Source organism: Lolium perenne, chromosome 5, assembly GCF_019359855.2.
Source record: "Lolium perenne isolate Kyuss_39 chromosome 5, Kyuss_2.0, whole genome shotgun sequence".
NCBI lineage: Eukaryota > Viridiplantae > Streptophyta > Magnoliopsida > Poales > Poaceae > Lolium > Lolium perenne.
This window is the reverse complement of record NC_067248.2, coordinates 252,608,564-252,621,352: the sequence shown is the minus strand read 5'-3', so window position 1 is coordinate 252,621,352 and position 12,789 is coordinate 252,608,564. Positions and strand designations below refer to the sequence as shown.

Sequence of the window (12,789 nt, the reverse complement as noted above, 5' to 3'; positions counted from 1 at the left end):
GACGCCAAAACATCTAAAAAGAACGACGCCAGGCGGACCGTGGAGAAAATTGCCAAATTACTCGCGTGTGGAACCGTGGAGTGTGTATGGTTAACATTATCTCGAATCAAACTAGTACGAAAACTCCACGCCACAGCTTACCTTCTTCGTCACGACTCAGAGGCATGCGACGCGGCCGGCCGATGTCCTTCTTCTCGACTCGTCTGCCTCGTCCTATACTATACATAACCGGTAGTACTACTCTGTCTCTCCCTCTGTTCCTGGATCCTGAGTGACCCCTCCCATGTCTGCGCGCGGTCGTAGGAGGAGCGCGTACTAGTGCAGCGTGAGGGTTAACACGAGGCTCCATGCGGCACCGGCAGCCAGGCGAGGAGGACGAGGAGCTGTTCGTGCAGTGGAGGCCCTGCGACAAGGAGAGGTCCTAGTCGCCGCGCGGCTCGTCGGAGGAGCAGATCCGGGCGACGGACGAACATCATTTGATCGGTGGTGACCGATTGATTCGAGGGGGCGGTCGGGCGGGGGAGGGAAGATGAGCTCGCAGGGCGGAGCCGGGAGGACGCGGGTGGGGAGATACGAGCTGGGGAGGACGCTCGGGGAGGGGACGTTCGCCAAGGTCAAGTTCGCCAAGAATGTCCAGACGGGCGAGCATGTCGCCATCAAGATCCTCGACAAGGAGAAGCTCCTCAAGCACAAGATGATCGACCAGGTGACACCATTGAATCTTGTTATCTCCTCGGCCTTCTGTTTTCTTCTTCAGAGATTACACTAGGAGCAGGAGACATGCTCGAAAAATAAGAGATCTTTTCCCCATCCATATCTCATCCGTTCTGACGTCGATTCGACCCGAGATTTTGACGCGGGGACGGACGCCTCGTGCGTGTCCGTTGGAAAGCGCATGCGCAGTTTAGTGTTTGTTATCTCATCTTGACCTTGATGTGCGCATGATATTGCTTTCTGCAGCTAAAGCGCGAGATCTCCACCATGAAGCTCATTAGGCACCCCAACGTTATCCGGATGCACGAGGTAATGCATATACAGTATATCTCTAGGATTTTCTCCTTTGATATGTACTGGCCTGTAAATGAAATACAGTATATTTTAGCACCAACTAAGTAAATATACTTTACTTTTTTAAGTTATTATATGGATTTGTGCAACCGGAAATCATGAAAAATAAAAGTCAAGAATAAACACATCAAAACTTGCTCATGAATGAATTGTGTTTACCACATTCGGTAACTTTTATCCAAACTATGACTTTTGTAATTGTCTTCTCCGCGAAATGAATTATTTGTACTCCGTACATCCTAACCTCAAAAGGGTAATTAAGCTGTTCATCTTCTGGAATTTTGTCTTTTGCCTTTGAATGATAATATAAGCCCATGTCCCCACTTAACGGGTGTTTGTACTTCACGAAGGTCATGGCCAGCAAGACAAAGATATACATTGTGATCGAGCTTGTCACTGGTGGCGAACTTTTCGACAAAATCGTGAGTAATTGATATATTGTCAACATATTGGTTATGCTTCCCACTGTGCCTATATGCTTAATTTCTCTGTGATTTGGGGTCTAGGTTTCCCACAGAAGGCTGAAGGAGGACGATGCCAGGAAATATTTCCAGCAACTGATCAACGCTGTTGACTACTGCCATAGCAGAGGCGTGTATCACAGGGATTTGAAGGTATGGTGGTGTTTAACTGTTTTGTGGAGCTTAGTGATGTGTTGCATGGCAAAAAGAGTGGGTAATAGCTTCTTTTTCTCCATCTTTTAGCCTGAGAATCTTCTGCTTGATGCGAACGGCACTCTCAAGGTGTCGGATTTTGGATTGAGCGCGCTGTCACAGCAAGTGCAGGTACATAAATTGACTCGCTTCTCTTGTTCAGTTCGATGAAAATCAGGGTCATGGAAAATCCAGTCTATTCTCAGCCTATTTTGTTGGTTCTATGTTCTGCTATTTCTTTATGAATCTCTTTGTTATCTTGTAGAAGGATGGACTGCTGCACACGACTTGTGGAACTCCCAATTATGTTGCTCCCGAGGTTCTTCATTTACATCCATGCCTTATATTAGTTATATAAATTTCTTCATTCGGGTAAATAGTTTGTTCTCATTTTTCATTACTCTTGATGTACAGGTTATAATTAATAAGGGTTACGATGGAGCCAAGGCTGATCTGTGGTCATGTGGGGTGATTCTCTTTGTCCTTATGGCGGGGTACCTTCCGTTTGAAGATTCAAACCTCATGTCACTCTACAAGAAGGTGAATTAGTTTCACTTCTCTTTTGCAATAAATTCGTTACTTCTTTTGCGAGAAAAACACTAGTACTTCTCTTTTGCAATAAATACGTGAAAAACACTAGTACTACTAGTACAAATGCTTGGCTTATGTTACCAAAATGAGTGCTTAAAATTTAACATGTGTTTATGCAGATATACAAAGCAGATTTTACTTGCCCATCTTGGTTCTCCACAAGCACAAAGAAGCTCATCAAAAAGATACTAGATCCCAATCCTAACACTGTATGTTTATCTGCTCATTGCTAGCATATCAGCCTTCATTCTGTTCATAAATGGCTCATGATATCGTTATGGCTCTGAGCAGAGAATAACTATTGCTGAGGTTATTAACAATGAGTGGTTCAAGAAAGGATACCAGCCTCCTACGTTCGAGACAGAAGACATTAATCTGGATGATGTCAACTCTATATTCGACGAATCTGGGGTAAGTTTTTTTCTCACCTTATCTCAATGTATATCATAATGTGGTGAATGGACTACGTAACATTGTTTGTCTTTATCCAGGACCCAACACAGCTTGTCGTGGAAAGACGAGAAGAAAGACCAGCGCTGATGAATGCTTTTGAGTTGATTTCTACCTCCCAGGGTCTCAATCTTGGCACACTATTTGAGAAGCAAACGGTATGTTCATGTTCTTAAGTTGTTTATAAAGTAAGATTTTATAACCATGAGATTCTGATTATGAAATTCGGTAATAGGGTTCTGTTAAGCGAGAAACAAGGTTTGCGTCGAGGCTGCCTGCAAACGAGATATTGTCGAAAATCGAAGCTGCAGCAGGACCCATGGGATTTAATGTACAAAAGCGCAACAACTGTAAGGTATTGATAGATAAATAATATCAACTTATTTCCTTCTGATCTGAATATTATTCTGATGAAAATTATTAAATTGAGTTAGCTGAAGTTGCAAGGAGAGAGCCCTGGAAGGAAAGGTCAGCTGGCAATTGCTACCGAGGTATACTTTGACATTGTGCCTTGTCTTGGTAACATGGTGTGTTATACTGTTCTTGCCTGGGAAATAGTTTGAGATCATCGCATTTGCAATAACCTCAGGTTTTTGAAGTCACACCCTCACTCCACATGGTCGAACTCCGCAAGTCGAACGGAGACACCCTTGAATTCCACAACGTATGATTGTCACAGCTTCATCCAATTCAAACTGAGATTGCACCGCTGAATTTACTTCAGAACTTCAAATTGCTAGGAGGAACTTAATGGTTTGAATTTTGTCTAATATTTTACATGTTCTCATGCACCGCACAGTTCTACCATAGCATCTCAAACGGACTGAAGGACGTCATGTGGAAGCCGGATGGCAACATAGCTGAAGTCGACAGGATCCTGCACCACAGGTCCCAGTGATTGGCACTAGCCTCCTGCTGTTTTTTTTTTCATGTTCTAGATTTGGTTCTAAAAAACAAGGATTCGGATTATGAATGGAAGGGTGCGGAGAGTTGCATTAGCTTTATTTATTTCCCTCCAGGTTTATAAGGTTTGCATGTATTTCAAGAAAGACCATCAATTTAATAAACAAAATATGAGTTATGTGCCACAAGAATTTACCATTGAAAACTTATTTTGAATGTAAATCTAGTGGTATATTTTATGACATATAACTTACATTTTGTTAATCAAATTAAGGAGCGGTCAAGACTTATAAACCCATGATTTAGAGGACTATTGAATTTATTATCACTGCAATGATAAAGGTGACATTAATGATTGAATTATCATCTCTGCAATGATAAATGTGGCATTGAGGAGAGGGGAAGCGTCTAGTCCTTGGAGTGATGGATCTCGTGCACTCTAAGTGTGTTTTAGGTTTAGTATCACAAAAATGGAATCAATCTAATAAATGATTTCGGCTCTAGGATGCTAGTCCTTAGTGGCCCGTGCACGAAAACTTCGTGGTTGTCATCAATAACGCCAGGGGAGGGAATAGCGGCGACAACGGTGCATCTCTTTGATGGCGGTAGTGGTTGTTCGGTGGTCTAAATGCATTGATGTAATTATTATTATATTTAGGGTGCTTTGTACTTTTTATGAATTTTTATAATATATCTAGATCCTTCTCGTAAAAGAAGGCATTCACCGGCTCTACTAAAATTACATTTTCTTCTGAAAAACACAATACACAAATACGTATATGCACTCACCTCTACGAACGCAAGCACGGACACCCTACCCATATGAGCACCTCCGAGATACTATGTCCGAGAAACTGAGCGATTGACGAAGTTACCACATGCCACTAAAAGAATATTGCTCCTTTACGAGACATGAAAGCCTCAAACCTAGAATTTAATCTCTGGTGGGCCTTTTCTTTTTTTACATCAACTTCCATCCTCCTCCTTTTTTTGTAAGAAAATGATTTATTAATCATCATCAAAAGTAGTACAAAGAATACCAAAAATAACAAAAATTACAAAAATTACAATTAGATCTTACGACCACCTAGTGGAGAGCTTGTTGTATCAGATGAACGGAAAGTCGTCAACGCGAATTAGCTGAGAGTTCCACCATGCGGCCTGGCCACCTGACCAAGCAGCTACATGTCTTCAAGTTTTCACGAGGTGGTCAAGTAGATCATCAAGAATTTTTTGTTGTATCTCCCGGACACGAATTTGCTGATGCATCTGTTTGAAGTTTGGCCTTTTCACGTATCGCGTTAACAAGTGGTCCCATGGAATCAAACTTAAGATCATGTCCTTGATCACGTTCATCCTTGGCAACTATGTTGTACATGATGACGCAAACAAACATAACGTCCCATGCTTCATATTTATCCCACGTTGGTGGCAAACAATAGCTCAACAAGATTAAAGCACTTCAAATGCTCACTCCATATGCTTCTGTTATGTAAAGACCACTCTTTCTTTTCTGGTTCTGTGGATTGTAGATTGTTCACAAATATCGTCCACCAAAGATAGATACCACCAACATGGCGCTACTTGAAAGGACACCTTAGCCCCTAAGTAGGCTTTGTTGTAAATAACATGTGATTATGGGAGTAACGATGTTATCAAGTGATATGAACACGCATTACTCCATATGGTTGAAGAACTCATATATATGTAGTTGGAGAACCCCCGCGCCATTCAAAAGGAGGGGAGGAAGACGACATCTTTTAAACCCTACCATTTGATCTTATATTTTGAATTATAGGAATTTGGTACTATTAATAGGGCATTCACAATGAACTCGAGGATGGGCACATTTCCCAAGAAAAATACTCCTCCCTATCTCATGTTCAAAAAAAGAGTAAGATGCATTATTTGAAGGCGATAAGTTTGTCCGACTTGTCAAATCCCACCGGCTGTTGGATGCGTTAAGCCAATGCGGGTTATGAGGAGCAAATGAATGAGCTCATCACATTGTCTTGATAGCCCGGTTGCACGTGTGCATCTAACCACCGTGGTAGGCCAGTGGCACGCGACTTGCACCCGTGCAAAGTTGTCACGCGTAACTTTAAGTTTCTCTCAAGTGCAATACTAAAGTACCGATCAACTTTATATAGGAAAATGTGGCACAAATTTTATGAAGCTAAATTAATGTGACTAGATCCATCTTGATATATATATAGTTTAATTATACAAGAATTGATTGATACTCGTACCGGTTTAGTTTAACATGCATGCACGCGTTTAAAAGAAACATTGACCATTATTTTCATTAACAAACTATGAAATATATGTCATAAAAGAAGAATTTTTCAATGGTATATAATTCATATTTCTTTTTGACCAAATTAATAGATAGTATTTTTGTAAACTGCGTACTTTTTTGGTTCTTTTTAATTGACTTGAATTTAGCATAAAGTTATACTACTAAATTTGAGTCAATTAAAAAAACCGAAAGGAGTATATATAGCTGTCTAAAAGTAGATTTTCTGAGTCCCTCGTCCCTCCGACCATCCACGAGAGCAGCAAAATCAGCTCAACTACATACGGACAACAGAAGCAAGCGCCGCCGTGGCCAAACATGTCAAACCAAGAACATGCACCGCCAGCCTATCACACTGGCAGGTGGGCCCAGGGCTGGAAAACGAGGGGCGGAGGCAGCGAGAGACGCGCATCGTCACGGGCCCAGCGGGCCTCGTGACCTCCGCCGCACTCGATACGCCCGATGCCAGCCCGGCCCGCCCGCTATATAGCCGGGCCTCCGTCTCACTCCCTTCCACGCGCACTCCGGTTGCTGATTTGCCGCCCGACCGCCGCCGCCTCCTCCTCCTCCCCGCCTCCACCAGCCACCCCCAGCCTCCCTCATGGCCTCCGCCGCCGCGTCCGCCGTCTCCTTCGCGAGGCCCGTCCAGGTACCACTCCCCCTCTCTCATTACCTTCTCAGGGTTTAAGTCGCGGCGGTGCCTTAGAATCCGGAGACCGCCCGCCCGCCCACCCTACGTTATTCCTCTGTCACGTTGTCTACGCGATCTGGTTGCGGATCCGCCCCTCTTTTTCCGCACAGGGTTACTTGCCTATGCCCCCGGGAGGCCCCCGATTCGTCTGCCCATCGGCGATCTAATCGCCTGCGCCGTGGGTTTCGATTGGATCTGGCCTGGCCTGGCGGCACTAGGGGCGCGATTCTGCTCAGGTGATCGACTGCCACTGCGCGCGCGCTGAATCGATTGGATGTTCAGCAAGTCTGTTGCCTTTACATGCCAAGTTTAAAATAAATCAACTGTGCTCCGCGATGAACCTCAGTGCATGAGGTGTAGCTCAGAAGATTTCTCGGATACAGGATCGGTGCCTTATATAACCTATGCAGATACTACAAGTCACTGTTGGGATCTGAATAAACTAACTACAGTGGAAAACATGGTGGTTTTTAATTCTGATTATGAAAAATTCTTGGAGTATAATAGTTAGACCCCATACAGGCTTCGTGGCACATAGTTATCAATTGCCATGCTGTGCATTCCTGCATTTTTTGTTTAAAGCAGGTCTAATCTTATGCCGGTAGCTAAATATATAAAGTGCACATATTCTTATCAGACTTTAAATTTCAAGAAAAGTTGTGCGTATGCAGGATCAAGCGAGTGTTTTCTTTTAGTAGTATATATGATCTATGGCACCATAAGGAATCTGTAGTCCACTCAATGAATTTAAGTAGAGAACAGATCATGTTTGACAGTTTTAGAACATAGCATAATCTAATCATGCCTGAAGATACCTGCAAAAAAAAGGTCTCAATATAAGCAAGCTGAATTTTGTTTAGTTTATGGTGTGCTACAGGATATACCTAGTACTCCCTCCGCTCCATGATTCTTCTCCTGGTTTTAGCTCAAAACTGAACTAAAACCATGACAAGGATTATGGAACGGAGACGGAGGGAGTATTATTTAGTGTGGCTCCTGCTTCTGTTTTTGGTTATCAACAAGGCAGCACTGATAATTTTATAATTTATATAGGCTCCATTACAATTTTTACAGTCAAACTAGTTGTTTTTTTTTTCCTTTTCTAAGGAATCATGTTTGATGATTCACAGGCAATCAATGTCAAGTCAGCCTCCTTCTCTGCTCTGAGGAAGGATAATGTAGCCTTCCGTATGCAGTCAGCTCCGCTGAGATCTGTTTATTGCTCGGTAAGTATCATCCTTGTCTGGTATTGTAATCACATACTACTAACTGATTGATGCTTGATTAATGCGTACCTCATATTTTTCCATTCTATTTCATCTACCAGTTTTTTTTTTGAGGGAAGGCCATCATGGCTAGCTTTATTAATGATCAAATAATAGTTACATCATCCAGAAGAGTTTGAATTTTTTTTTTTAAAGCTAGGAGACTTGTCGACCCAATTACAATCAATTTTCGAAACATAACAAGACCTAGCTATTACATGAGCTTAACTATTCATCTCTGTTGGGTAATATTTGAACTCCACCTTCCGAATGATGCTTGCGCTTCCCAGACAGACTGCATAAATTGCAGTAGCATCGTTCCACATTTAATTTTCTTTGGAGCAGTATTGAATAACTTCAATACAGTCAGACTTGGCCTCCAGCTGATTACATCCCGTCTGAATTGCTAGCTGAAGCCCAGCTTGCATAGCATAGGCTTCCTCCATAGATGCAGATGGAACATGTGTAATATATTTACACAAGATAGCCACAAAATTACCCAGGTTATCGCTGATAATAGAGCCAGTAGCTCCAGTTAAATCAAAAATGTTGAAAGCTGCATCAACGCTCAATTTGAGATGCTTTGCTGTTGGTCTCCCTGTACTTCACCGGGATATACATAGCTTAGTGGAATTAGCAGAGTCTGCATCTATTGCGCGGATTGACATGGCACACCGAATCATTGATGGAATCCTTAACCACCGTATATACCATGCAGCAATGGTGATCTCCTGTAGCAGTATTGAAGAATAACCAGGAATCGAGACAGAAGTAGAAATAAGGAGCTCATTGGCCCTGATCGATCGGCCTGGCAGGCATCTATTATAATAGTTTCAATCCCAAGAGCCTTCAAATATCAACCACACCTTTGCATTTCAATTTCATATGGATCTCATCCTCCTCTTCATCTATCAGTTGGTTTATCACTTCTCTGGATTGTGATCACATAATTAATCATCCATGGTGCTAAACCTATGCATTCCAATATATTTCATTTCAGCTGTTCTCTTACCATAAGTGTTTCCTCGCAGCAATGATTCTATAACGCACTTAAATTGTGAATGTGTCTTACAAAAATATTTTCGAGATACCTGTAGCAAAGTAGCTTTTTTTTTGGTATCAGGCAGTTTGCATGAGTGGACTAGAATTTGACATATGTGTTTTCTAGTTTGATTTTGATAAGCAAATAAATTTTATGGTCCAATTTTTGTGAGGGAGTTACACATCGCTATGATTCTAACTGCTTCATACTGGTGTTGTAATTGAACAGGCCAAAAAGGAGACAGTAGACAAGGTCTGTGAAATCGTAAAGAGCCAGCTCGCGCTTCAACCAGGCACTGAAGTTTGTGGCTCATCTAAGTTTACTGATCTTGGTGCTGATTCTTTGGATACGGTAAGTCATCCTAACCAGACTGAGCTAGGTCTGCTCAAGGGATAGAAATAGCATTCATATGTATGTTCAGTCTATAGATTTATTTTGAGGATGACTCAGTTGGAAGCAGGACAAGACTGGGATTGTGTAGGGCTCTTTTAGGTTAGCGATAGTTTTAGGCTTCTATGGAGAAGCAAGCTGTCCCATATCTACATGCTGAGCAGTTACTTGCAGTACTTTGTGACTAGTTTATGCTACTCCCTTCATTCCATAATTCTTGTTGTGATTGTAGTTCAAATTTGAACTAAAACCATGACAAGAATTATGGAATGGAGGGAGAAACTTCTAAGGCGCTTGTTTGTGCTTGAATATAAGCATGTGATTACTAAAGCATGGTTTCAAGTTTCATGTTGATATATCCTGTATATATTTACACTTGCCGTCATTCTGTTTTGCAGGTTGAGATTGTTATGGGCCTTGAGGAGGCTTTCGGGATCACTGTGGAGGAGTCCAGTGCACAGGCAATCGCAACGGTGGAAGATGCCGCCGACCTCATCGACAGCCTTGTTGTTGCCTAGTAAACATAAAATCATGGCAATAATACGCCAGGAGCTTAAAATGCGGCTGCCCATTCTATGTGCTAGATCTGAGTTGGTGAAATTTGTATCACTATTTTTGGCCGCATTGTGCTATTATAACATTTAAGCTATTGTGCAAGTAATTTTTTTTTGTCAAATCTGTGTTCCGGAGTGATTTCATGGTCTGATATGTGTCATTGGAATTTCCTCGTCCCTTTTTTTTTGTCAAATCTGTGTTGCGGAGTGATATGTCTGAGAGCTTGGCCAAGTCCTAGACTTGGCATGGATGTTTGCATTTACTTGGATTTATTTCAGAATTTAATCGGCGCTATGCTTTCAGTGGTAGGTGATGTGCCTGTCAACAGCGAGGTGTGTTGTATTGTGTTCTAAAAAAAAAATTTCTTTGTCCCTTTTTCATATATACCTGCTTCATTAGTCAGTGCTGGAGGTATGTTTGTTTTGTGTGAGAATCTGAACATTACAAGTTGAAGTAGTTGTGGAAGGTTGTAAGAGCAAATGTTTTGAATTATCTTACTCCTACATGCTATCTACCTGAACAAAACTATACTGTTTCTAGAGAGACTGACTGTTACCGCAATTTCGCAAGAACCCATGGCCCAAGAATTTGAGTCTATGTATGATGGTTCCCCATTTGATCTCAATCTTCTGGCTAATCAGGCAATGCACATCACTCATCACTGACTTTGCCTGTATTGGTGAAGCTGTATTAGCAAGTGCTTGCATGGTCGAGTATGTGTTGCTGGGAATTCTTCTTTGGGTCTACTTTTGGTCAATCACTTGAACTTCTGCTGATATTTTTGGGCAGGGCTGGAACGTTGTGAGTTCCAGCATATGCTTGTTTGATGTGAGAATCTAGAACACTTTCAAACCTGGTCATGCAGTAAAATTGAAGTCCTTGGCTTAGTACCCCCGTTAAGTATAGTGATCAAGGTTTAAGAATTTAAGTCTGATGGTTTACTGCATTTGATCTGATCATAGTGTTCACTATGATGGATGTCCATTTGATCCCAGTCTCGCTGTTACTAAACAACATATTCAGCCATCATGTTCATGGAGAATCTTTTGCTCTAATCAGCCGTATTTAACAAGACTAACACATGCCTACAGCTTAGCAGTATAGTAGTTTATGCTCTCCTTTTTGGCAGCATGAGTAACCTACTCATTGCGATGGAGCTCCCGTTCCAACAGAAGGGGGGAAAAGTTCATCATTCTGTCCAGCACGCGCAGCGCACGGGACGAAGGAAGTCCCACGAGCCCCAGGCGTGCCTCCCTAGCTGCACTCGATAATCACAAAAACAAAAACAAATACTACCTGTGTCCATATACATAGATATTTTAAATTTGTTAAAATTTAGATATATGTAGACATCAATTAGTGTATACTCCTAGTAGATACAATCAAATTTAGACAAATTTAAGACATATTTATGTACGGAGGGAGTATCAATGCTCGTCAGAATTACAGTCTGAAACCATTGTGCGCCATCTCGAATGCTCGCAGGAGTACCGTCTACCGTGACATTGCAGCTGCTAATGCTCGTCAGAATTACGGTCTGAAACCATTGCGCACCATCTCAAATGCTCGCTGACAGCGGCTAATAATGCAAGCTGCTGCGTTGCAGGAGAAACAAAAGAGAAAATTTGGCGTCTCGCCGATGGCACTACCTACATCAATGGCGCGCGGGGCAGCTCGAGTGGCGCCACACCACCACTGGCGCGCGCGGCAGCCTGCAGGTGGGACGTGGGAAGGGAAATGAAAACCCTCTGCCGTCCGTGGTCGGAGCAAATTCCCCGACAGGCGCTCGCACGGGCTGCCCCTGCTGTCGGAGCGACAACTCCCTGCCGCGGCCATTGATTACTCTGAAGCTCGGCTTTATGGCGCGTCCATGCTCTCGCTAGCTGCTACAGTACTAGCGTCTGTACATATAGCTCCACCGCCCCCCGGCGCAAAAGCGGATCGAGCAGAGCGACAAGTGTGCGAGCTGGAGTAGAGAGTGGTGACCACCGGAGAGAGGAGCGGGCAGCAAGAAAGATGGCGGAGGTGGCGAAGAAGGCGCCGCGGAGGGAGGAGGATCTGGTGGAGGCGGCGCTGGCGGCGGCGGCCGCGGCGCTGCTCGTGTCGGGGGTCAAGAAACTAGCGCCGGCCGTGCTCGTGGCGCCCTGCTGGTCGTGGCTGTGGTGGCCGCTCCCCGCCGCCGCGCCGTCGCCCGTCCTCTTCCTGCTCCTCAACGTCGTCATCGCCTCCATCGTCGTCGCCTCCGTGCAGCCGGCCAGGCGCGCAGCCGCGGCCACGAAGGGCGTCGTCGGGGATGCCGCGCCGGCGCCAGCGGCAGCCGGCGAGGAGGGCGCGAGGAAGCTCAAGAAGAGGAGGAGCAAGAAGCGCGGCGAGGAGTCCGCGGCGCCGGCGCCCGTCGTCGCGGCGGAAGGCTGCTGCATGGCGCTCGTGGCGATGAGCGACACGGCGGCCACGGACGAACAGGAAGCGGCATCCGTCGGCGACGCGGGGGAGGAGGTGGACAGGCGCGCCGAGGAGTTCATCTCGGCGTTCCGGCACCGCCTCCGGGTCGACTCCTTCTCGTCCCGTCGCCGGGACTCCGATGCCGCCGAGGCAGGGGCGGCCATCGCGCCGCGCTGTTGATCCGAGCTCGCAGCTCGCAAATCGTGCTGCAGTCGCCATGTTTTCCTTTATTGGGTTCAGATTGCAGACAGTTTCGTTCGCTTTGTTCTGAACCTCTTGCTCTTTTGATCTGAGCTCTAGCAGTGTAGACTCTAGCTACTAGTATTTCGACATCAACTGGATGAATCTTGAACAAACTTTTCTTGCTATTCTTCACATAAATTTCCTACTGTAGTATTTTCATTCTGCAAAGCTTTCTTCTGGTCGGTGCACACAATTCGAAC

The 12,789-nt window shown here is 44.2% G+C and overlaps 3 protein-coding genes across 3 annotated transcripts; all 3 read left to right on the top strand.

Annotated features, from left to right (window-relative positions):
* The first annotated feature begins 221 nt into the window (after positions 1 to 221).
* On the top strand, positions 222 to 3,766 carry LOC127302719 (CBL-interacting protein kinase 23). Its single transcript, XM_051333259.2, has 14 exons — positions 222 to 706; positions 961 to 1,023; positions 1,419 to 1,490; positions 1,575 to 1,682; positions 1,773 to 1,853; positions 1,987 to 2,040; positions 2,136 to 2,261; positions 2,432 to 2,521; positions 2,604 to 2,723; positions 2,804 to 2,920; positions 2,998 to 3,117; positions 3,197 to 3,253; positions 3,352 to 3,426; positions 3,562 to 3,766. Exons 1-14 carry the CDS (start codon positions 530 to 532, stop codon positions 3,658 to 3,660), a joined length of 1,359 nt encoding a protein of 452 aa, XP_051189219.1. The 5' UTR covers positions 222 to 529; the 3' UTR covers positions 3,661 to 3,766.
* A 2,686-nt stretch (positions 3,767 to 6,452) lies between these two features.
* On the top strand, positions 6,453 to 10,025 carry LOC127302718 (acyl carrier protein 2, chloroplastic). The gene is made up of 4 exons (XM_051333258.2): positions 6,453 to 6,610; positions 7,783 to 7,878; positions 9,188 to 9,310; positions 9,748 to 10,025. The coding sequence occupies exons 1-4, from the start codon at positions 6,563 to 6,565 to the stop codon at positions 9,865 to 9,867; spliced, it is 387 nt and encodes a 128-aa protein (XP_051189218.1). The 5' UTR covers positions 6,453 to 6,562; the 3' UTR covers positions 9,868 to 10,025.
* Positions 10,026 to 11,654: 1,629 nt separating this feature from the next.
* On the top strand, positions 11,655 to 12,714 carry LOC127302714 (uncharacterized). Its single transcript, XM_051333253.2, has one exon. It carries the CDS (start codon positions 11,921 to 11,923, stop codon positions 12,524 to 12,526), a length of 606 nt encoding a protein of 201 aa, XP_051189213.1. The 5' UTR covers positions 11,655 to 11,920; the 3' UTR covers positions 12,527 to 12,714.
* Positions 12,715 to 12,789: the final 75 nt, after the last annotated feature.

Bases quoted from the DNA above. Each gene is read 5' to 3' on its own strand.
- LOC127302714 (XM_051333253.2), top strand. From the start codon at position 11,921: ATGGCGGAGGTGGCGAAGAAGGCGCCGCGGAGGGAGGAGGATCTGGTG.
- LOC127302719 (XM_051333259.2), top strand. From the start codon at position 530: ATGAGCTCGCAGGGCGGAGCCGGGAGGACGCGGGTGGGGAGATACGAG. The intron at 1,024-1,418 runs GTAATGCATATA...TACTTCACGAAG, and splicing joins ACGTTATCCGGATGCACGAG to GTCATGGCCAGCAAGACAAA. The intron at 2,921-2,997 runs GTATGTTCATGT...ATTCGGTAATAG, and splicing joins CACTATTTGAGAAGCAAACG to GGTTCTGTTAAGCGAGAAAC.
- LOC127302718 (XM_051333258.2), top strand. From the start codon at position 6,563: ATGGCCTCCGCCGCCGCGTCCGCCGTCTCCTTCGCGAGGCCCGTCCAG. The intron at 6,611-7,782 runs GTACCACTCCCC...GATGATTCACAG, and splicing joins CCTTCGCGAGGCCCGTCCAG to GCAATCAATGTCAAGTCAGC. The intron at 7,879-9,187 runs GTAAGTATCATC...GTAATTGAACAG, and splicing joins TGAGATCTGTTTATTGCTCG to GCCAAAAAGGAGACAGTAGA.